Here is a 21,886-nt window from a genome sequence, read left to right as displayed (position 1 = left end):
TCTTCGAAAGAATTTACGGGATTTTTAAAGATTTTTAGATCTTTAAACAAATTTCAGAGAATTTCCATTTCAAGATATGTAAAAACTCTCAAGGGATTTGACAGAATTTGCGAATATTTTAAAGGATTATTTCTAGCGATTCCACAGACTAAAAGGGATTTTAAGAGATTTCACAAGATTTAAAGAATTTATTTGAATCCCCAAGGATTATAAAGGAACTTACAATGTTTTAAAGGTTTTTAAGTAATTTTTAAGGATTCTAAATCATTTCAAGATATTAGAAAAAGTCAAAGTGTGACACAGAATACGCTTTAAGGGTTTGTGTAGGTCCTCCATTTTTCTCAAAGGATTTTAAGCAATTTTCAAAAAATTTCATATAATTTTATAGAATTTCCAATGTTTTTATAAACTCGATTTCAAAGTATTTTTGGAGAACTATGGGAAATAAATGAAATTAAATAAAAGGGTTATCCAAAATTTATTTACGTTATATTTTTAGGTATTCCAAGGAATTTTCAAAGCTTTTAAGCTATTTAAAAATAATTTAAAGAGACATGAAGGACCTTAGAAAATTTCGAAAGATTTTAAGTTATCGGTAAGGATTCCAAACAGTTTTAAATATATATCAAAGAAATGCACAGATTTTTGCTGCGTAAAGCTTATTTGTGTAGATTGTTTACTTTTTATAACAGTACATTAAATTTGTTTGTATGTTATTTGTTCCAATGCTGATTATCCCATAATCGTCTTCTATATAATGATTTTATATTATGAATTTCCTATAATCGCCAAAAAAAATATGGAAAACTCATTTAATAGGAAAATTGTTATAACTGACTTTCCTATAATCTATCATATTTTTTCGTATGGGCAGTTTGCAATTTTGCATGAAAGTCGCTTTCATTGAATTCCTTTCTTCCATCTCATTTATGTCATTTAATTTATTATTTGAAGGCACTTATTACTTTTTTGTATAACAAATAATAGTAGTTATAGCCTATTTAATTAAATTCTTTCATTTATATATTTATCTATTATTTTTCATAGAAATGTAATAATATATCTAAAAAAATGGGCATCTAATCAAAACATTGACCAATTAGAAAAATTACGATCGACCAATCAACGATAAAAGTGGGCGGGTACCATTTTTAGACAAGTTTCGACGCGTTCACTTTGACAGGTTAACGTGGTTAACCTCAAAGATTAATAATCTTCCATTTTTGTCATTTTATTTAACTTATTTTCATAGAAAGTAGTACGTAATCGATAATAAAGTACAAGTTTAAGATTTTGTGCCTATAGTATAAAATATTTCTAGTCGTCAAGTGTTGAAAATCGTGAAAATTCAGCAGGTTTTTTTATTTTTCTGAACACGTCACTCATCTTTCACAATAATCTCATATTTATTGCCAAATTATCGACAGGTATTGTTTTAAAATATAATAATTAATATTTCTTTGTCTTTTATATAATAAAATCATTGAATATTCTATTCTGTAAAAGTATACGGATACAATAAATAATTTTATCTGTTAAATTGTTTACATGGTTTGCATTAAGTTATGCAACGATTAGTGTTAAGTCATTCGTTGTATAAATATTAGTTTTCAATTTTTTTAAGGTTCATAAATATTCTATTTCATAAAATGTAATGTTTAGAAACAAAATGTCTTCTCCGTGGACAAAAATCGAACCAGTAGAAGGTCCTACTAGTTTTCTGGAAATAACGTCCGAGGAATTGGCCAAAAGCTTGCAGGAAAAGTAAGTTTTTTTTTTTAAATAATATTCAAAGTTTAAGCTCCCAGCAGTAATTAACATATCCTGATTTTTTATCGCGGCCAATCTCATTGTGACTTCTATTAAATTTTAAAAACTTGTCATACTTGGAATTTGACGAATATTAAAAAAAGGAAAACATTAAATTGGCTAAAAGATTGGAAATTCTAAAAAGTATGTAAATTAAAAAACACATTTATAGAATGTAATCAATTATTTAAATAAAAATGTTGAGCTCGAAAAAATTAATTTGTAAAATTTATAAACTCATGCCTTAGAGAATGGACATATGATTTTATTTTGTTCAAAATTTAGCAATTTTGTTAAAAACAATAAATTCAATCTTTTTGGTTGAAATTTCAACAATTTGGTCGAATATTACTAACTTTTTTTTGAAAATGTACTACATACTTAGTTGATAGATGAAAGAACTATACTTTGGTTACATTAAACTGATCAGGAAAAAGACCTTGACTTTTTTAGAAATTGGTATTATACTTACCTTATTTTTTATATAACGTACCTTAAATTAAATTTCCTCAGCGGTGGGGAAAATTATAGTTTCAAGGATGTAAAAATTGGGGTAATAACCTGATTATCCGATCAAGTCATCTGGTCACCCCATTATACACATACAGGGTGGCCGTTTTAATCACAAAAAAGTTGCCGGTCATTTCCCGATTCGCAAACATTTTCCATGATCAATGAAATTAAAAAATTCGAACTTTAATGGTAAAAATTTTTCCTCTTGAAGTAATAAAAACTGAATTGCAAATCATTACAAATAATTTTAAGCTGGCAACATCAAAATTGAGCTATGCAATATTTTTTATAAAATGAACACTTCTTAAATTATTTTAATTTCAAAAAGTTTTAAAATCCTTAAAAATCTACAAATTTTAGATTTTTTCAAATTTTTAAATATTTTTGAAATTTTTTCAGAACCTCTAAACGTTTTTGGCTATTTGTACCGAAATTTCGGTATGAATAGTGGGATTTTGTCGGAATACGTAGACACTTCGTTTAAATTATTTGAAATAATTTCAAATTTTAAATTAATTTTTAATCTTTTTAGAACTTCGAAATGTGTCTTCAATTTCCTCAAATTTTGTCTAGGGAAAATATATGTTTATATTTATTTATACATTAAATTTTAACAATTTTACTGACAATTTAAAAGTTTTCACTTAGAAAAATTAAAATTGTAACGTTCAAAGTTTTTTTTAAGCTTTGAATATTTGTTTTGTAATTACTGATTTTAAATTAAGTCAAATATTTATCAATATTAAGCAATGAATCTTTTCCCTAATTAAGAAATTTCAAACTGGAAGAATAACTGAAGTTTACTAAATTTGAATATAAATAATTAGTTAATAAAAATAAATTAATTAATAAACAATAATTATTATTATATTATTTTGAAGTGATTTTAAAATTGAAAATAGTTTATAAACTTTCAGTTGGGCGCTCACGTTTGTTTAACTAATAAAACTTTCAAATTGAATCAGTTTATTTTTTAACGTTAAAATCGGGAAATTCTTCAATTTTGAACTGATTCTGTATCTTGTAAAATCAATTTTATTATTATTATTATTAACTTGTTAATTCTCAATGTATAGTCCAATTAAAAAAATTAAATAACAATTGAAACATATAACAATTCAACTCAATATTAAAAAAACATGTTTAAATGAAACTTGCACAAATTTTTTTTTAAAAAGTTATACACACTGTGCAAGTTGAAACATATAGTGTTGGCTTATTCTTTATAATATAAAATATGATTTATAGAGAAGAAGTACGCAAATATCCAGAAACACTCGTTGAAATACAAGAAGTGCCACTGGATTCTGAATTATATGAAATTGATGGCACAGACAGTGACGAAGTAATTGCACACTTGGTACAAGCTGAATTTAATGATGAACACGATTTAATGTTAAAACGGACTGAAAACAAGTACAATCGCGATTCAAAAGGTAATTAACTGAATTAAAGTAAGTGTTTAAAAATATTTATATTTCGAACATCTCTTCTATTTTTTAGGTATTTTTTTTAATAAAGCTAACTAATATAGTCAGGGTGTCTACTTACCTGGAAAATCTGCATCTGCCACGCCATTTTGACATACCGGGAATGGAAACATGGAATTTTTTTTAAGACAGATAATTTTTTTTGAGAGCGTACTTAGACATTTATTGAAAATTATAATGTGAAATAACAATATTGTTTTTTCTTAATTTGGAAAAGGAATTTTATATTACCTGATTTAACTATTTTGTTAACATTTTTTTTTTGTTAGAAATTAATTTTCTTAATTGAATGTTTAACTATTCTATTTTTGTTTAAAAAAGTATTATTTTTTGTGTAGAACATTGAACTATTTTGTTGAAAATTCGTCCTTTTTGGTAGGAAATTAATCTTCTTGGTTGTTGTAAATTCATCTTTCTGCTTGAAAATTCCAATATTCCAGTTGAAGATTCATCATTCTAGTTGTAATGTATCTTTTTAGTTTAAAATGCAACTGTTTGATTGAAACTTTGACTCTTTTGTTAAACAGTCTTCTATTATGAATATTCATAATTTTAATTAAAAATTCATCTCTTTGGTTGAAAATTTAACTATTTTTAAAAAAAATTCATTGTTTTTTATTAGAATTAAAATTAATGTTCTTGATTGAAAATTCGTATTTTTTCTTGAAAATTCCACTATTTCAGTTGAAGATCTATTGTTTTAGTTGAAAAATCATCACTTTGGTTGGAAATTAGTTTTTTTACACTGAAAATTGAACTACTAGTGGTAGAATATTAATCTTCTAAGTTATAAATTCATCTGTTTAGTTGAAAATTTAACTATGTACTTTGGTAAAAGTTGAATTCTTTTGTTAACATTTTTTGTGGTAAAATATTCATCGTCTTAATTGAAAATTCAACTCTGGCTGCAAATTTTATAATAATAAACAAATCATAATAAACTCATGAAACTGTATACATATACGGAATCGATTGTTTTCAAAAATTCGACATACTTGGATATGGCTCCGTACTATGAAAAATTATATTTTCAAAATCTTGCGATATATGGAAAAAACCTGGAATTGTCAAGGAATCTTTTTCTAGGATTTGAGTAGACACCCTGATAATTGACAATTTCTAAATAGCTTCGATATTCTGAAAATTATCGAATAAACTTCAACTTTTGTTCCAGCTTGTACTACTGCAAAAAAATTATAATATATTTGTTGTTTCCAGTGAACATTTCTTACTCAAATTATCGAGCAGGCCCTTCTGAACTTGAAGAGCCAAAACCTATCATTGATGAAAATCGAGACATCGATCATTTTGTTGTAAGAATTTTCTTTAATAATTTGTTATTTTACTTTAGTAACTGATTTTTTAATTTTTTAGTTACAAGTTTCAATTAAAAAATTCCGAAATTTCAGGAAGTTGAAAAAGAATACGCTTCCATACCGCGCTGTGGTTACAAGAAAGTAGTAAACGACGAAGGCGAAGGTTCACAAATTGTGACTAAACACGACATCCTGATGTCCTCCAGGATTAACGCTTGTCGCCTTCTTGAATTCCCTCCGGGAATTGAAACCGGAGACACAGGAAAATTCGACGTAAAGTTGGGCAACAGAGTCTTCAACGATCTCCGCGCACACAGTCACGCCCACTGTTCCAGGGAAAAAGCCAAAGCCAGGCTTACCGCGAAACCTAAAGAAAAAGAGAAGGAAAAAGAAAAATAGTTTTTTGGCCTCTCATCCAAGAAACTTATTTTTCTTATTGAAACTCTAATTGCAGAGTTCTGTCCTGGCAGTCTGAATTTAATTCTTTTTCGCCAAAATTTTCAGTATAAAAGACTGAATCTACGAAACTGAAAAAGCAAGACAGTCTTCTTTTGGTTTTTTACCGATTTCAAAATGTAATATCGAAGAATCAATAAACTGTTTGTAAAAATGTAATTGATATCATCTCAGAAAATATGTAGAGTCCAAGTTTACATTTAAATATATATTGTTTACAGTATTTTAATGCAACACGGACTCAAGATGAAAATTAATATACACTTATGCATATTACGATAACTTTTATGAAGTAGGGTAATTAGTTTTTCATGGAAAAAAGTTAAGATTTATAATTTAGGGACCGTGTATAAATTGCTTTACAGGTTCTTTTCGGTAGCAAATTGAAATATTTTTTAAAAATCCGTCTTTTTGGATTAACAATCCAACTCTTTTCGTAAAACATTATACTTTTACTTAAAATTCGTATATTGTTGCTGATAAATCAACTGAAATCTTTTTTGGATGAAAATTTTTCTGAAAATTTGTCTTTTTGATTGAAAAGTTCATCTTTTTTGGTATAAATATTTCATCTTTCTTGGATGACAATGCCACTTTTTCGTCGAAAATTCAACCATTTTTTAATATTTTTTGTTATAAAAAATTTGCCCGTTTTAGGGGAATTTTTATTCTTCTTGGGCAAAAATGAAACTATTTTGTTGAAAATTTAACAATCTTGTTAAAAAGTCATACTTTTTTGTTTGAAATTAGACTATTTAGCAGAAAATTAACATATTATTTTTATTTGAAAATTCACCCGCTTTAGCAGAAATTACATCTATCTCGTATAAAAATGCTACTACTGTTTAATTAAAAAATCAAAAATGTTGTTGAAAAATCATACTGCTTGGTTGAAAATTCTGCTGCTTTGTTCAAAATTTCATTGTTCCGTAGAAAATTTACATTTTAATTTAATTGATTATTCGAATGTTCGAAAGAATTAAACCTTTTTAGGATCAAAATTCAACTATTAAATTTTTTCTTTTATTTTAATAAAAAGTTGATCTATTTTCAGAGAAATTTCATCTTTCTTGAATAAAAATGCAACTATTTGGTTGAAAATTCAACAATCTTGTTAAAAAGTCATACTATTTTGTTAGAGATTAGACTATTTAGCAGAAAATTAATTTATTGTTTATATTTTTGATTTTAAAATTCACCTGCTTTAGCAGAAGTTACATCTATCTCGTCTAAAAATGCCAGGTTTAATTGAAAAACCAAAAATGTTGTTGAAAACGAAAATATTGCTCTTTTGTTGAAAATTTAATTGTTCCGTAGAAAATTTAATTTTTAATTCAATTGATGATTTTAATGTTTAAAAGAGAAATAAATCTTTTTTGGATCAAAATACTTTTCATACTTTTTGGTCGGAAATTCTATTATTTTGTTGAAAATTGAACTATTTCGTTGAAAATTTACTTTTTGTTTAAAATTTATATTTTTGTGTTGAAAAGTCAGCTGGAATCTTTTTTGGATTGAAATTAAACTATTTTTCGAATTTTTTAAAATAAAAATTCATCTGTTTTAAGAAAAATTTGATCTTTTTGGATAAAAATGCAACTATTCGGTAGAGAATTCAACAATTTTGTTACAAATTTGTCCTGTGTTATTAAAAATTCCATTTTTTTCGTAAAAACTTATTTCTTCTTTGAAAATTATATTCTTGAAAAGTCAACTGAGATCGTTCTTAACAAAAAATACAACTATTTTTTTGGAAATTTATCTTGATTTAAAAGTTGATCTGTTTTAGTAGAAATTTCATTTTATTCGACGAAAATACAAATTTTTGGTTAAAAAATATTCTTCTTTGCTTAATAATTCAAATATATTGTTCAAAACATTTGATTGAATTACTTTTTTAAACCATTTTTTTTAAGATTTATATTTTTAGTTAAAAAATCATCCTTTTGGTTGAAAACTAAACTATTTTTTAATTGAATATTCAACTACATGGGAAAAAGTTAAACTACATTGTTAAAACTTTATTTTTTTATTGAAAACTTATGTTTACAGTTTAACTGTTTAGTGGAAAAGCCTTTGTTTTGGTTTAAAATTTATTTACAACTAAAATTATAACTTTCCATGTTTTTAACATTTTTTTAATTAATAATTCTTTTTGGTAAAAAAAAAATAATTGTCTTGGTTTGAAATTTAATTTTTGTTTGGTACAAAATGCCAAATTAATTTTCTGCTGAAAAGTTATATTTTTTGTTCGAAAATTAAATTTCTGTAGAGAAAATTTGTTTTTTGGTGGGGAGATTGTATCATTTAGATAAACTTTTATTTCTTTCTTGAGTGAAGAATCTTTATTTATTGCAAATTCACGTTTATGGTTAAAAACATTTTTTTGTATGAATTTCATCTATTTTAATTGAAATATAAACTATGACACTTTTTTCTTGGAAATTTATATTTTTCGGTTAAAATTTTTATTATTTTATTGCAAAACAATCATTATATTAAAAAGCCATCTTTTATAGAAGAAAACACATTTTTTTTGCTTTAAAATAAATTAATCATTGTGAAATTTTTTAATTGGTATGTGAAAGACTGTTTTATTCCGTTTACAAAAGATTCTACGTTAAAAATATTGCCAGATTAGAATGCTAGTATTCAAATATTAATGACCAAGGAATTTTGAAAATAAAGTTCTCGGACACCCTGCTTAATTTTACTAGCAATAACTAGTAATTTATCTTCGTGACACCAGAAAATATTCAAAACTGATTAAATCTTGCTATACTTTATGGATTATTTATTAACATATGCTTTAATGAATAGCAATTTATATATGATTTTCTAATATTTTTCGACTTTTTTTCCAGGTCTGACATACCTGAGAATAAGGATGTGAACATTGGTGATCGAAAATACAAAAAATATATTTTTCCGAGTGGCAAAGATGGTTCGCATGATAAACCTCCTTGGGCTTGCTACGTTTCTGCACAAGTTTTCACCGCCACTTTCCCTACCAAAACCAACATTTTCGGTCACTCCTTCCGCCGATTACAAATCCAATCCATTTAAACACATTATTCTCTATAATAATTCTCTATCTATGCAAACTTCACTAAGTCAGTACTACTTCTATTTTAAAACAATCACCGCCATTATCTCAGCTCTTTCGTTGGAGCTTTAAGCGGAATTTTTCCCAGGGAAAATCTCTCCTGCAGGTACCAACTCTTCTCGTCATCAGTTAAAAGTCCCTCGGCAGTGTAAATAGACTCGTCAACAACCACAGTCGCGGAAAATCCACCAAAAGCCGGCTTTCCAAAAGGACCAGAGTGGGCGCCAGCGAATGTATTTTGGGTCTGTCCTGTTGTCGCAAAAGGTGAACTAGCTGTTTGAGGCGTAGCCATAAAGGGATTCGTGGGGGTCGCCGTGACGGTTGTCGTCCCCGTTGCAAAAGGTGAGGTGATGACGCTTCCGAAATTAATCTGAGCCCCGAAAGGTGGTGGCGCTGTAGTCTGGACTCCAAATCCGGAAGCAAGATGAGTTGTTGAGGGAGTGATGTTTCCGAAAGCTGTGGAACTATCGGTTCCGGTGACAGTTTGCCCAAATGGCGTGGACTGAGAGAAAGGAGCGCTCGTAGCTGCTCCAAATGGTCCACTCGTTGTGGCAAAGGGTGCCGCAGCAATTGTCGTTTGCCCAAAAGGTGTTCCAGCAGCGGTTGTCGGTTGTCCGAAAGGTGTTGTCGCAGCAGTTGTTGTTTGTCCAAAAGGTGCACTAGCAGGGGTTGTAGTTTGCCCGAACGGAGAACTAACAGCAGTTGCAGTTTGTCCAAAAGGTGAACTAGCAGCTGGTGGTTGTCCAAAAGCTGCCTGAGTCCTTCCACCAAAAATACCCATCGCTGGCGTTGTCGAAGTCCCGAAACCGGTGACGCTTGGCGCAGATCCAAACATTGTTGTGCTTGTAGTGGAGCCTCCAAATATGCTGCTCGTTGTCACCGGAGCGCTTCCAAAACCAGTTTGCCCACCAAAGACAGATGCAGGTTGAGTTCCGCCAAACGTACTCGTTCCTCCGAAAACCGGAGCGGCTCCAAAAGCTGTTGTTGTTTTAGGTTGGCCAAATACTGAACTATTTTCTGCGGGAGTTGTCGTGGACCCGAATACAGATGTGCCTCCTGAGTTTCCGAAGACACCGGGGCTCCCGAAAGATGGAGGCGCTGAACTTCCGAAGGTGCTGGCTGCGTTGCTTCCAAACACGGAAGACGCCTGTGTTGTTTCTGATCTCAAAAAGGAGTTATTCTGAGTGGTTCCAAAGGCAGCGGATTGTCCGAAAACCGGTTGTGCTGTCACACCTCCCCCGAAGACCGAAGGAGTTTGAGATGTTCCAAAATTCTGGGTCGTTTGTGCCCCGAATGCTGGAGGTGGTGGTTTGGTCGCACCACCGAATAAGGAAGTAGTACTGGGAGCAGATCCAAAGACCGGGTTGCTTCCGAATGATGGTTTTGAGCCAAACATGGATCCAGTATTGGTGGTGGGTGCAGCTCCGAAGATACCATTTCCTCCGGTGGAATTGAAGCTCCCTCCGAATGGATTTCCCGTAGTACCGAACGAGTTACCCCCGAAGACGCTGGAAGTAGCCGAGGTAGTCGTGGCACCTAGTTGCGGGGGTGCGAAGGAAAAATTGGATGGCTTTGGTGTTGCAGAGGTACCAAAGGCTGTTTCTTGTCCAGGTTTTTGAAGATTTTCCTGAAAATTTCAAGGATTTTTTAACAAAATTTAAATACTATCCTATACTGATTGGCGAAATTCGAACTATAAAATTAAATTACCAGCATTGTAACAATTTCCGACGTCGGATTTTTTAACCTTTCTCGTTTAGCCTTTATTTCTTGGCAAAGCTGCTGAAACTGCAGTTTCTGTAATGAAAAAGGGGAATTTTATTGTTAGCAAATAGTCGTGTTTATCAGGCAGAAAGTATAAATCGTCAAATATCCGGAAGACAAACTCAAGATATTTCGAAACCTTTTCTTGTATTTTTCATCTAAATTCCAAAGTTCTTTATAAAATCATATTTTATGTAAGTCTGCAGAAACCACATAAACTAAAAAACAACCAAAATTAATGATTCATTTCGAAGCATTGACATAGTGTCTACCCTACCTGAAAAACCTGGAATTGTCGGGGAAATTTTTTAGAGAGTATCTAATCTTTTTAAATTGCAATATAAACTTGAATAACTATGATTCTTCATTTTTCAAAGTAGCTTTATATTACCTATCTATTTTGATGAAAATTCTTCTTTTTTTTTATTCATTTGAAATTAATTTTCTCACCTGAAAAATTAACTATTTTATTTTTGGGGGGAAATTGATTATCTCGATTGAAAAATTCATGTATTTTTTAGGAAATCCGCACTTTTTGGTTTAATTATAAATTTTGTATCATAAACTAGTACCTTTTTTTGTTTAGAACTAAAGTTTTTTGGAATGAAAACTTAATTACTTGACTAAAAGTTAAAATATTATGTTAAAAAATAATTTTGTCGATGATTCGTCATTTTAACTGATAATTCGTTTTTCTTTGACTGAAAATTATTTTTTTTACTGAAAAATTTAACTATTTCAGTTGTATACTCGATTATTTTAGTTAAAAATTCATCTCTTTGGTTGAACACTAATTTTTGTTATACTAAACAAATTTAACTATTCAGTTTTTGGTTCAAAATTATCTTTTTTAGTTGAAAATTCGTTGGCTATGGTAAAAATTAAACTTCTTGGTTGAAAATTCAATTATTTCAGTTAAAGATCCATCATTTTAAGTGAAACTTACCACTTTGTCTGGAAACGAACTTTTTAAACCAAAAATTTAACTATTCAATTTTAGCTAAAATTGATATTTTTTAGTTCAAAATGTAAGTGTTTGTTTGAAAATGTGTCTTTTTATAGTTCAAAATTCAAGTACTATTTGGTTAAAAATTTACGTATTTTGATGAAAAATCGTCTTTTTTGTTCAAACCTTAATCTTCTTTCTTGAAAATGCATCTTTTTCGTTGCAAATTCAAGTATTCCAGTTAAATATTCATACTTTTAGTATCAATTTAATCTTTTTGGTTGAAATAAAACTAATTGGTTGAAAGTCAAATTTTTTTGATTAAAAACTAATTTTTTGGTTTAAAATAAATCTATTTAGTTGACAATTCGTTACTTTGAATTTTGTTTGTGTGAAAACTTAATGGGTTAGATTGCAGAATAGGGGCGGTCACCTTTCACCTCTGTTTTGGCTGGAAAAAAATATTGTTTGGCGACAAACTACTATAATCTTTAATTAAATAATAAATGAAGCGATTTGATGAGGCAAAAGTTTAAAATTATTGCTACTTTTGTTACTATGATGTCTCAAATATGAGTCTGTCGTGATATATCGTAATGATCATGTAACGAGGCGTTTTAAATGGGTAGGGATTTGACCAACATTATTTTTTTACTAAACATAGGGGTACCTTCCCTCCCCCACGAAGCGTTGAAAAAGGGTAGGGGGTTACAAAATTATTTTTGTGGCGTTTCAATTTTAAGCCATCGTCGCAACAAAAGTAACAATAATTTGAAACTTCTGCTTGGTCAAATCGCTTCATTTATCGTTCAATTAAAGATCCTAATAGTTTGTTGTCGCAATTGCACCCCGATATTTATTATTTAAAAATTCATGTATTTTGTTGAACAACCGTCTGTTTTGGCAGAACCTTAATTTTTTTTGCTTGAAAAATAATCTTTTTTTAAAATTCATCTTTTTGGTTAAACATTCATTGTTCTAGTTAAATATTCACCATTTTAGTTGAACATTAATTTTTTCGTTAAAAAAACAGTACTTGGTTGAAAACCAAACCTTTTTTATTAAATATTCATCATGTATTTTGTTGAGAAATTGTCTTTCTTGGTAGAAAATAATCTTCTTATATGAAAATTCATGTTTTTGGTCAAAATGAAACTACTTGGTTGAAAGCAACACTTTTTTTTATGAAAACTCGTCTTTTTAATTTAAAATTCGCCTATTCCGGTTGAAAATTCATTAACTTGATTAAAAATGTCTTGTTTTCTTGGAAACATTTTTTTAAGCTGAAAACTAAACTATTCCATTTTGGCAGAAATCTGATTTTTTTTTAGTTAAAAATTCAACTATTTATTTAAAAATTCACGTATTTAGTTAAAAACTCGGTTTTAATTGCATGTAATATAATACCCACATCAATGTTGCCTAAATATGCCCCCCAAAGTTCCTAATTAAAATCACTTTAAATAACGTAAGGCGTTGAACTTGGTCTTAGACAAAGGTCACAAGTGACCGACAAGAAAACTGAAAAGAGAAAGCTGGATACCACCCAGTCAACCGAGCGAGCCACCAAAGCGACTACACGGCCGCCCCACACTCGCGGTCGCAAGGTCTACAGACAGTGAGAAAAATGATTACGCGAAACAATGGTATCAGGGACAGACTCACAAATAATCGAAAACGCCATTATTGAATACTAAACATTTATAAATTATAAACCCACCTTAGATTTTAACCAAAATCAATTGGATACGCTTAAAAAAGTATTAACACTCCTCTAGACCGTGTATGCAACTAAGTCAACCGTACGCGACAAAATCTAATTCAGCCCTGAATGTTTCCCCAATTTTATATGTTCTTATGGTCGTATTTACTGATTTCTATCAACAAACTTTATATCTGCCTACCTGGCAATTTCGCGTTCAACCCTTTTCCGAGAATTTCAATTTTCGAAATTCAAACTTATACGGTCAGCCTTGTTCCGAACATAAGAAAGTAATAATGAAAATCCCTGCCAATTGCTTCTAAAGTTCTTCATGAAATATTCTAAAGAAATTAGAAAATTTATTATTATGATATAATAGAGAATCTTAAGACTTATATGTTATTTTACTGAATAAAACCCGTTCAGATCCATAGAAGTCTTTCAAATCCCTTGAAATCTTCCTAATTTTTGCAGATTAAAGAAAATTCTAATTTAAATCTTGTAAAATCTTTGAAAATCCCTTGAAATTACATTTCTATTATTTTATTTCCAAAATTTCTTTAGAAATCCTTTAAAATCGAGCTAAAAATATTTGGAAATATTAGAAATGTTTATGAAATCCCTCGAAAATCTTCGGAATCTGTTAAAATAAATTAAAATCTTCAAGATCCTTTGAAAGTTTTTTTTTTAATTCCTTCAAATAGTTGAAATATGTTTAAATCCCTTGAAACGAAATTTATTTTTAAAAATTGGTTGAAACTCCTTAAAATAAGTGAAATCTTTTGAAATTCAATAATAAAACCTTTTAAATCTTGTGAAATTGTCTGAAATACCTTGAAATCCCTTGAAAATCTTAAAATATTTACACAGGAAATCCTTGAAATTGTATTACATTTAATTTATTTACAAACTTTTGTAAATATTCCATAAAATCTAGCCTAAAATCTTTGGAAATCCTAAAAGAAAATTGAAATCCCTTGGAAGTGTTCTGAATCTCTTGAAATATATTTTTTTTGAGTCTATTAAAAACGCTTCAAATTTTGTATAACATATCCCAATAGGAAATTTTATGGCGCATATTTTTACTCCTATAAATAAACGTGATAACTTTATTAATTTTCGAAATAACCAAGAAAATGTTACTTTTTTCTGCAATCGGAAAATACGAATTTTTTGTGTTCAACTCGCCAGAAGTTCTACAACGATAGGAATTTTGTGATACAAATTTCAGAAAATATGCACCATTACATAATGAAGCAAATGACATTTATAGAATTTCAATGAATTTCCACTAAAAATTTATAACGATTATTATTATTCTCATTGCATAAATTAGATACTGAAAGTTTCAAACGCTTCGGGAGTCAAACGACTTTTCAGAAAAGTAAAATTAACAGTCACCTAAACTTTTCTTAAGATTCAAGGAAGTTTTTTTTTGAAAATATCAGGCAATTACGTTTTATAGTTTTAAAGTCATAATTAATAAAACGACTAAAACAATGGCGTTTCGGATGTATCCCTTTTTGATCGCCAGCGGTTCAATTGGAGATCTTATATCTGGTGAAAAAAAAATTCCTTGAATGCAAGAGTGGATGGATAAGAAAAAGAAATGTAAACCAAGTCCAATTTTTCAAGGCCGTTGGGCTGGAAAAAAAAATAAATAAATATCTATCTGGTGAAATTCTTAAAAATCCTTTGAAATTGCTCCAAAATTCTTTGAAATTTTAAAAATCTCTTAAAATATATAAATTTATAGTATCCAAAATCCATGGGAATAAGTAGAAATTATTTGAAATTACTTCTACGTAAATTTAATTAAACTTATTCATTCCAGTTTCATAAAAAAGACGGTTTATATCCCTACAAATCATTTAAGTCCTTCAATTTCCTATATGTGCCTAAAAACCCCTTGAAATCTTTGGAAATCAAACACAATTTTTCGAAACCTTTCGCAATTTTTGAAATCTCTGGGCAATTCTCAAAATCTGTTAAAATAGTTTGTAATCTTATAAAATGCGATCAATCCTTTAAAATAGTTGGAGATTCTATGAAATCCTGAACATTTGGTGAAATCTTTAGAAATCGTACAATATTCTTTGATATTTCTTGAAAATTTTAAAATTATTTTGTAATTGATAATAACTTAAAATCTTTGAAAGTTTTAAAATTTGTTGAAAGTGTTAAAATCCTTATAAAGCCTTGAAGTAAAATGTATTGTTTTTTTTTACAAAAATTTTATAGAAATTGGTAGAAATCCATTAAAATCGTAAATATATATTAAAATAAGTAGAAATATTTTTAATATTTTGAAATCTTTGGAGATGAAATAAATAATAAAATTCTTTACATCTTGTGAAATTTCTTAAAGTGCCTTAAAATACTCGGAATCATTAAAGGAAATGCTACAAAATTGTAAATTACTTGAATACAAATTTAATTGACATAATTTCCTAAAAGAAACCTTTCAAACTCCTAGAAATCTTTTAAATACTTGGATATTCATGAAAATTCTTTAAATCTTGTGAAATTCTTCAGAATATACCTTAAAATCTTAAAATTATTATTAAATCTTATCTTAAAATTATATTTCATTTAATTAATATCTTTAGAAACGCCTTAAAATCGAGCTTTAAATGTTTGGAAATCCTAAAGCATTTTTTTTAATCCCTTGAAATTCTTTTGAAATCTGTTAAAATAGCTTAAAATATTTAAGATCCTCTAAACCTTGTGAATTTTTTTTTGAAATACACGAAATATTTGTAAATCCTACAAGTTTTTTTTTCATTTCTTGAAATTTGTTAAATCTCTTGACATTCTTTGGTATCTGTTAAAATAACTTAAAAACTTTCATATTCTTGTTTTCTGTTTTCCACATTTTAACATTTTTTATATATTCTGATATTTTTAAATTTAGCTTTATAATTATAGGACTGGACTAAATTTCCTATAATAGTTTTCTGTGAGGGTGTGACGACCATCAAAGTGAGTTACGAACCACTTGAACAGTGGTTGAATTGTGGAAAACTGTTCTACTAAAAAAAATTATTTAAGAAATGTAATGCGTTCTTTAAAAAAAGTCGATGAGCCCGAGTAATTCATGTAATCTCAGACCTGGTGTTTATCAGATACAAAGCAGTAGAAAGTATAAGTCAACAGATGTCTGACAGATACCCTTTTCAAATAATTTCTTGTATCTTTCGAGTAAATTAAAAAGTTCTTTGTATAATAATGTTTAATATAAGTCAATCTTTATAAACCACATAAACTGAAAAATTAAAATGCTGATTCATTTCAACGCATAAAAAACTTACAACTTGATCAGCGGTGCCTTTTTTCTCTGCTTGATACATTTCCCATCGAACTTCCTCCGGGGAGAGATCTTCCATTCCGGGAATGCTCGGTTGCTCCTTGAAGGGTCCAAAACACGAGAAGAGCCATTGTCCACCTCTTTCTGAAGCCAGAACATCTTCGGCGACGACTAAGCTGTTTTTCAAATTTAGATTTCTTCGCATACCAAAAATAAAATTAATCTAAAACGATTTTCTATACTTACGCTATGTTCTTTCCGTCGAAACTCCTATTCCTATTCACGTTTTGTGCTAGAAAAGAAGTTTTAATATTTAATTGCAAATAAAAATCGCAAAAATGTAAAATACTCAGTCCAACCTAAAAGCCGCACGATTTCTTTTTAATATTTTGCATACTTACCATAGGCGTTCGCGTGCTCATATCTGCAATACTGCCCGAAGCGGCAGCTTCCTTGTTGAAAATACTTACACACAACCATTGTATTTATTTAAAAATCACGTGTTTTTTTTTTCATAAAAACATGTTAATTGTTTACGTTTTACGCCTGACGCTGACGAGAGTTGTATTCACCATAACCTCGAAATTTTCAACTTCATATTTATTTACCCCCATCCTGCCCCCCATTCTGAAGATTTTTATTATTATCAGATTTTTTCAATATTAATTATTTGATAAAAATACTGTTTAATTATTAATTGTGTTCTTAGAAAATAAAAAAATAATTGACATAAATCCATATATAAAAAAATAAACACAAAACAGAAACTAACAATGATAAGAGCGGGATATTTGAATTTTATTAGTATAAAAGTTTTAATATTTTATTTTATCATATAAAATTTGTGATTGGCCCTTTATCAATGAAAAAGGGTTGAAGCAGTCTAAAACTGAGACATTAAATTTACTAATAAGACAGTAAGATACGCTTGAAGTTTTGTGTCAATTTATTTACATTTTTTTTTACATTTGAGGCTGTGCTTATAAAAATTTATTGTGCTGGATTTTTTAATTTTCTGATTAGAAAATTAGCTTTTTATCTGAATTATTTGAGATGATGCCCTTTTCTATCTTCATTATTAACTTGTCGGTTTTGTTGTTCGTACATTTTTTCAAATGTAGCTTCGTCGATTCTAATTTAAAAAATATAAACATTTAGTTTTCAGAATCTAAAAATATGGGAAATAATGAAATTTTTTAATGGAGGAGGGAGTATATAAATGAAAGATCAGTTATTTTTATATGCAGAAAAAAGAAACAATCTTTTTTATAAGAAATATTCTGTTTTTTAATAATCTCAAATGATTTTTTAGTGATCTCTGTCGCTAATGAATTTATTTTTATATTAAATATATTTGGTAGGGAGGGCCAGAAAAACTAAAAAAAATTATATTCATCGATAATAGCACTAAAAAGTTTCTTTGTGGAATTATGAAGAAATGGAAAAAAAAGTTTTAGAAATTCCTCAACATTGGTCAAGTTGATTAAAAATGTTCAAATTTTTAGTTTTCTTTGTATAGAAAAAAAATCTTTTATTACTCGTTGATACTCTTGATGCACTTAAAAATACGTGCATGTTTTTTTTACTTATTCATAAAGAACAATACATTTTAAAATGAAAACCTTTCTTTTGCAACTTTAGGTACAAATTAACTAGTGTATACTTTTTTATTTTTGGAAACATTGTATTACTAAGAAAAAAATTTCCTTTTTTCCGCCTAAGGTTAGTATGTGCTTCATTAGATTCTTCAAAAATATATTCAAAAAATCAAAGAAAAACATTTTCTTCTGCAACTTTATGTAAAAATGAACAATATTGCATTTTTCATCGTTTTCAGAAATATTATATCTTAACGAAAAAATTGGTTCATACTTTTTTCATCTAACGTGAATTATATCCATAAAACTTACCCCCCCCCCCCCAATGTAAAAATGTTTACTCCATAAACAACCAGGTATTCGAACGAAATTAAGGGGCATTTTCAGATATTTTCCAATTATTTCTTAAAATTCATACAATTTACCTGAAAATAGTGCCAAGTATGAAAAGTCACTAAAAAATAATGCAGCTACGGAGGCACATTGTCAAATTTGTGTTTTGTCAAAGTTTTATGTTGAAAGAAACAAAAATTAACGTAATGAAAGTTTCGCTACGTTCCTTTTCGTTCTTTTTTACAAAATATGCAATCAACACATAATTTTGAAATTGTTCCTTCGTAGGCTCATTATCTTTTTATAATTTTTTAGACTAAGCTTAGTTTTTAGCCAAATTATTTTAAATTTATCGAAATAATTGTCAAATATCCAAAAATGCCCCTTGATTTCGTTGGAATCCCTGTACACAACAAATTAAAAAATGTTACATTTTAATATTTTTAATCGACTTGCCCAATGGTTAATGAAATTTTTTTAAAGTTCTTCATAATGCCACAAAGAATCTTTAACAATGAATTTATCCAAACAAGGTCGTGCGAGGATCAAATATAATTGAGCCATTCATGGCGACATAAAGCCCCACTAAAAACAAACATGTTCAAATAAGCAATTTGTATGTTTAAAATCATTTTCTCTTTTAAAAATTCCATCACTAATAATCAAATGATAATTAATATTTTGAAAATTAAAAACTGCAGTATTCATTTCTTTCAAATTCAAATTAAAAACAGTTTGCCCGCCAAAAAAATTCAATTTGTACCTTTTTTTTGTATGATTTAAAACACATTGTAGACTGCTATAAACTGCCATATCGATTTTTAAATTGTTTAAGTTAGAATATTTAACTTTGCAGTTGATCAAAAAGGAATATTAAATGTTTCAATTAGGTATTTAACTCTATATATTTTAATTAAAAAGTGTTCATCTTTTAATAAATATTTTTTAAATTACTGTATATTTGTTAACTGTACCAATTTTATATTGGAGAAAAAACTTGTTTCACATTTTTAACATGTTTCAGCATCAAGTTTTTTTTAAGCCTTTTACGACATATTATTTTTTATTTTTTTTGTACTCTATTAATTTATAAATAATTTACTTAATTGCTTCAATACCCACCTAGATTAATATATTTTGCTCTATATTATATTTATAACAAAAAAATTTAATTTTTACTGTAAAAATTAATTAATAACATCAAAAATGTTTAAAGTAAAATTAATTAAGATACATATTTTTGCAAGTTGGAAAACGGGGAGTACGCGAAAGACTTTGATCTCTATATTATAGTTTTCTTTAAATTTTTAAAATTTCTGGGCGAAGAATAAAAACTTCATCTAAGCCTTTTCTGTCCTTCCACCTCTAAAAATTGTGCACACTTAATTTGCATAAAAGAATTTTTTAGAGTCCTAAAATTCAGTAAATAAAATGTAAATCAATGTCAAGATAAAAATCCTTACATCTTTGTTTTATTAAAGTTATCATTGTGGCCAACATTTTCTTGGGGTCTAGTGCCCACTTTCATCGATTCTTCCCAAAGAGCCTCATACAAATAATCAGCATGTCTTGTTTGTTCAGAACTAGGAACTGGTATTTTGTTCAAAATATTCCACATATCTTGTGGAACCATTTCAGCATGTTTTTCAGGTTCAGCTTTCACAAAAAAACACTTCAACATTTAGCGATCAATTAAATATAATTAATCTATAAATTACTAATTACCGGGATTAGAATCGAATCTTCTAGCTTTGTAGTCGAAAGTAAAGCTTTCAGTGGAATTTTTCTTGACATCTGACATTTCGTCCATTGATTTTGAAACAGCTTGTGCCTCCTCTGATTCACCTTCAGAGAGAATACCTTCTTTTATAAAGCGTTCCTCTTCACCCTCAGCGCCAGGAGCTTCTTGGCTGACAGGAAATTCATCATTTCGCAGAAGCAATAGTGCTCTAAATGCAGGCAATAGGTGTTCCAGCAACTGATTATATCCAGAGTTTGAAAAATCGCGGAGCCTATACGATTTTCCAAAATAATACAATTTTTGAAAATTTCTTATTTTAGGTTTTAAAATTTTACGGCAATGCAATTTTTATTATCTAAATTGAAAGTCCCAAATTAGAAAGCCTTTGAAGAAATACGAAATTGAAAGCATCGAATTTAAAAACAACAAAATTTGCGTTTTCGAAGAACAAATAAAAAAACTTACGAGTTCCTCGAAGAGGGGAGTCCAAAAATAGTGATCAAAGCAGCCACAAATGCAATTAAATAAAGAAACATGTTTCGAAAAATTTAAGAGCAATGTGGTGAGACCTTGACTTGAAACCAAAATGGCTGAGCAAATTAAAACAGAAGCTTGTCGATCTTCTTCATTTCGGGTTTCATTTGTTTCAATAATTTGCATTCGAAAATTTAATGTAAAGAACGGATTTATTCCAAGTTTTGTCTGCGATCTCCTCAGACTTTGGATTAATTTACAAAGTCCTTCGGTACAAAATCAATATGAGAAGCAATGCTCCCAAAAAAAAGAGCCGCTCGACCCTAAAACTAGAGTCCTCAGTTTTAGCGAAAAGTTTCATCCCAAATGTGAATCTAGTTGAATTAAAAAAAAATCATTGAGAGGATTGCGAGTAGAATCCAGAAGTCGTGTATTAAAAAAAGATCGTAATTATCAAAAGCAGCTAAGTCGATGGAACTTTTCGCTGCAAACTTGTTCACAAGTCCCTAATAATCGAAGCTTCGACAAGACTAGAGGTAGCATCGTACCATTAATAAGTCGTAGTTCGTCGATGTGCAATAAATCTGTGGGATATTTAGTGCAAGTGTTATGTGCTCGTGTATGTACAAGGACGCATTATCGACAATTAAGACAAAAGGAATTGAAATGATTGAATACATTTCATATTTAACTCTGAGACACTAAAGTTGACTATAATATAGAAAATATAGTTAAATATCGTTGGACAGTTGGATACAATTCCTCGTCTCGCAATTCCAATCGAATTTACGAAATGTGCGTTTTCCATTTTGCCTTTTCCTTGTCAAGTAGCAAATGCAAATTCACTATAAATAAATCGATCGCAACAACAAAAAAACCACTCTGAAAATGCGCCGTGAAAAAAGCCCTTAAAAGATAGATTTTCTATCCATTCACAGTTTTCAATTAGCTAACTAAACATTTTTAGGCGATGTAAACATTTTTCGAAATCAATTTGAATTTTACTATTGTAAAAATGCTTAGTTAGCAGCCTAAAATAAACTAGATCGAATTAATTAATAGTAGCCTTTCGTATTTTGCCTCGTATTTCCCATATGGAGTGAACAATAGACTGTTGAAATATTTAACCAACAGATTTTCGTAGTTTTTTAATTTTCGTTCTGAACTTGAAAAAATGCCCAATTGAATTCTAAAAAAGAAGGTGTATTTGGTTGGCCAGTATTTGGCGTTAACGTTATTCATAACGACAAAAACAAAATTTACATAATTTTGAATTCTATCTTTACACCGTATTCGTCAGCGATATCCGTGTAAAATACAAGAATATATCA

At 28.9% G+C, this 21,886-nt stretch overlaps 3 protein-coding genes across 4 annotated transcripts; 1 reads left to right on the top strand and 2 right to left on the bottom strand.

Moving 5' to 3' along the window:
• Positions 1 to 1,173: 1,173 nt before the first annotated feature.
• Positions 1,174 to 5,743, top strand: LOC117174371 (serine/threonine-protein kinase RIO3). The gene is made up of 5 exons (XM_033363435.1): positions 1,174 to 1,427; positions 1,663 to 1,764; positions 3,571 to 3,758; positions 5,031 to 5,125; positions 5,222 to 5,743. Exons 2-5 carry the CDS (start codon positions 1,670 to 1,672, stop codon positions 5,525 to 5,527), a joined length of 684 nt encoding a protein of 227 aa, XP_033219326.1. The 5' UTR covers positions 1,174 to 1,427; positions 1,663 to 1,669; the 3' UTR covers positions 5,528 to 5,743.
• A 2,607-nt stretch (positions 5,744 to 8,350) lies between these two features.
• On the bottom strand, positions 8,351 to 16,994 carry LOC117174960 (nucleoporin AMO1-like). Its single transcript, XM_033364433.1, has 5 exons — positions 16,811 to 16,994; positions 16,656 to 16,701; positions 16,414 to 16,585; positions 10,401 to 10,487; positions 8,351 to 10,317 (listed from the first exon to the last, which is right to left on the bottom strand). The coding sequence occupies exons 1-5, from the start codon at positions 16,887 to 16,889 to the stop codon at positions 8,734 to 8,736; spliced, it is 1,968 nt and encodes a 655-aa protein (XP_033220324.1). The 5' UTR covers positions 16,890 to 16,994; the 3' UTR covers positions 8,351 to 8,733.
• Positions 16,995 to 17,354: 360 nt separating this feature from the next.
• LOC117175042 lies at positions 17,355 to 20,689 on the bottom strand. Of its 2 annotated transcripts, none has more exons than XM_033364565.1 (4): positions 20,547 to 20,689; positions 20,066 to 20,289; positions 19,804 to 19,996; positions 17,355 to 17,541 (listed from the first exon to the last, which is right to left on the bottom strand). In XM_033364565.1, the coding sequence occupies exons 1-4, from the start codon at positions 20,615 to 20,617 to the stop codon at positions 17,454 to 17,456; spliced, it is 576 nt and encodes a 191-aa protein (XP_033220456.1). In that variant the 5' UTR covers positions 20,618 to 20,689; the 3' UTR covers positions 17,355 to 17,453. The 2 variants fall into 2 exon arrangements, with proteins under 2 accessions (XP_033220456.1, XP_033220455.1); XM_033364564.1 differs by having other exon boundaries at positions 20,066 to 20,352; positions 20,547 to 20,688.
• Positions 20,690 to 21,886: the final 1,197 nt, after the last annotated feature.

This window comes from Belonocnema kinseyi, chromosome 6, assembly GCF_010883055.1.
Source record: "Belonocnema kinseyi isolate 2016_QV_RU_SX_M_011 chromosome 6, B_treatae_v1, whole genome shotgun sequence".
Classification (NCBI taxonomy): Eukaryota; Metazoa; Arthropoda; class Insecta; order Hymenoptera; family Cynipidae; genus Belonocnema; species Belonocnema kinseyi.
Note: the sequence above shows the minus strand (reverse complement) of the source record. Positions and strands in the feature narration are given on the sequence as shown.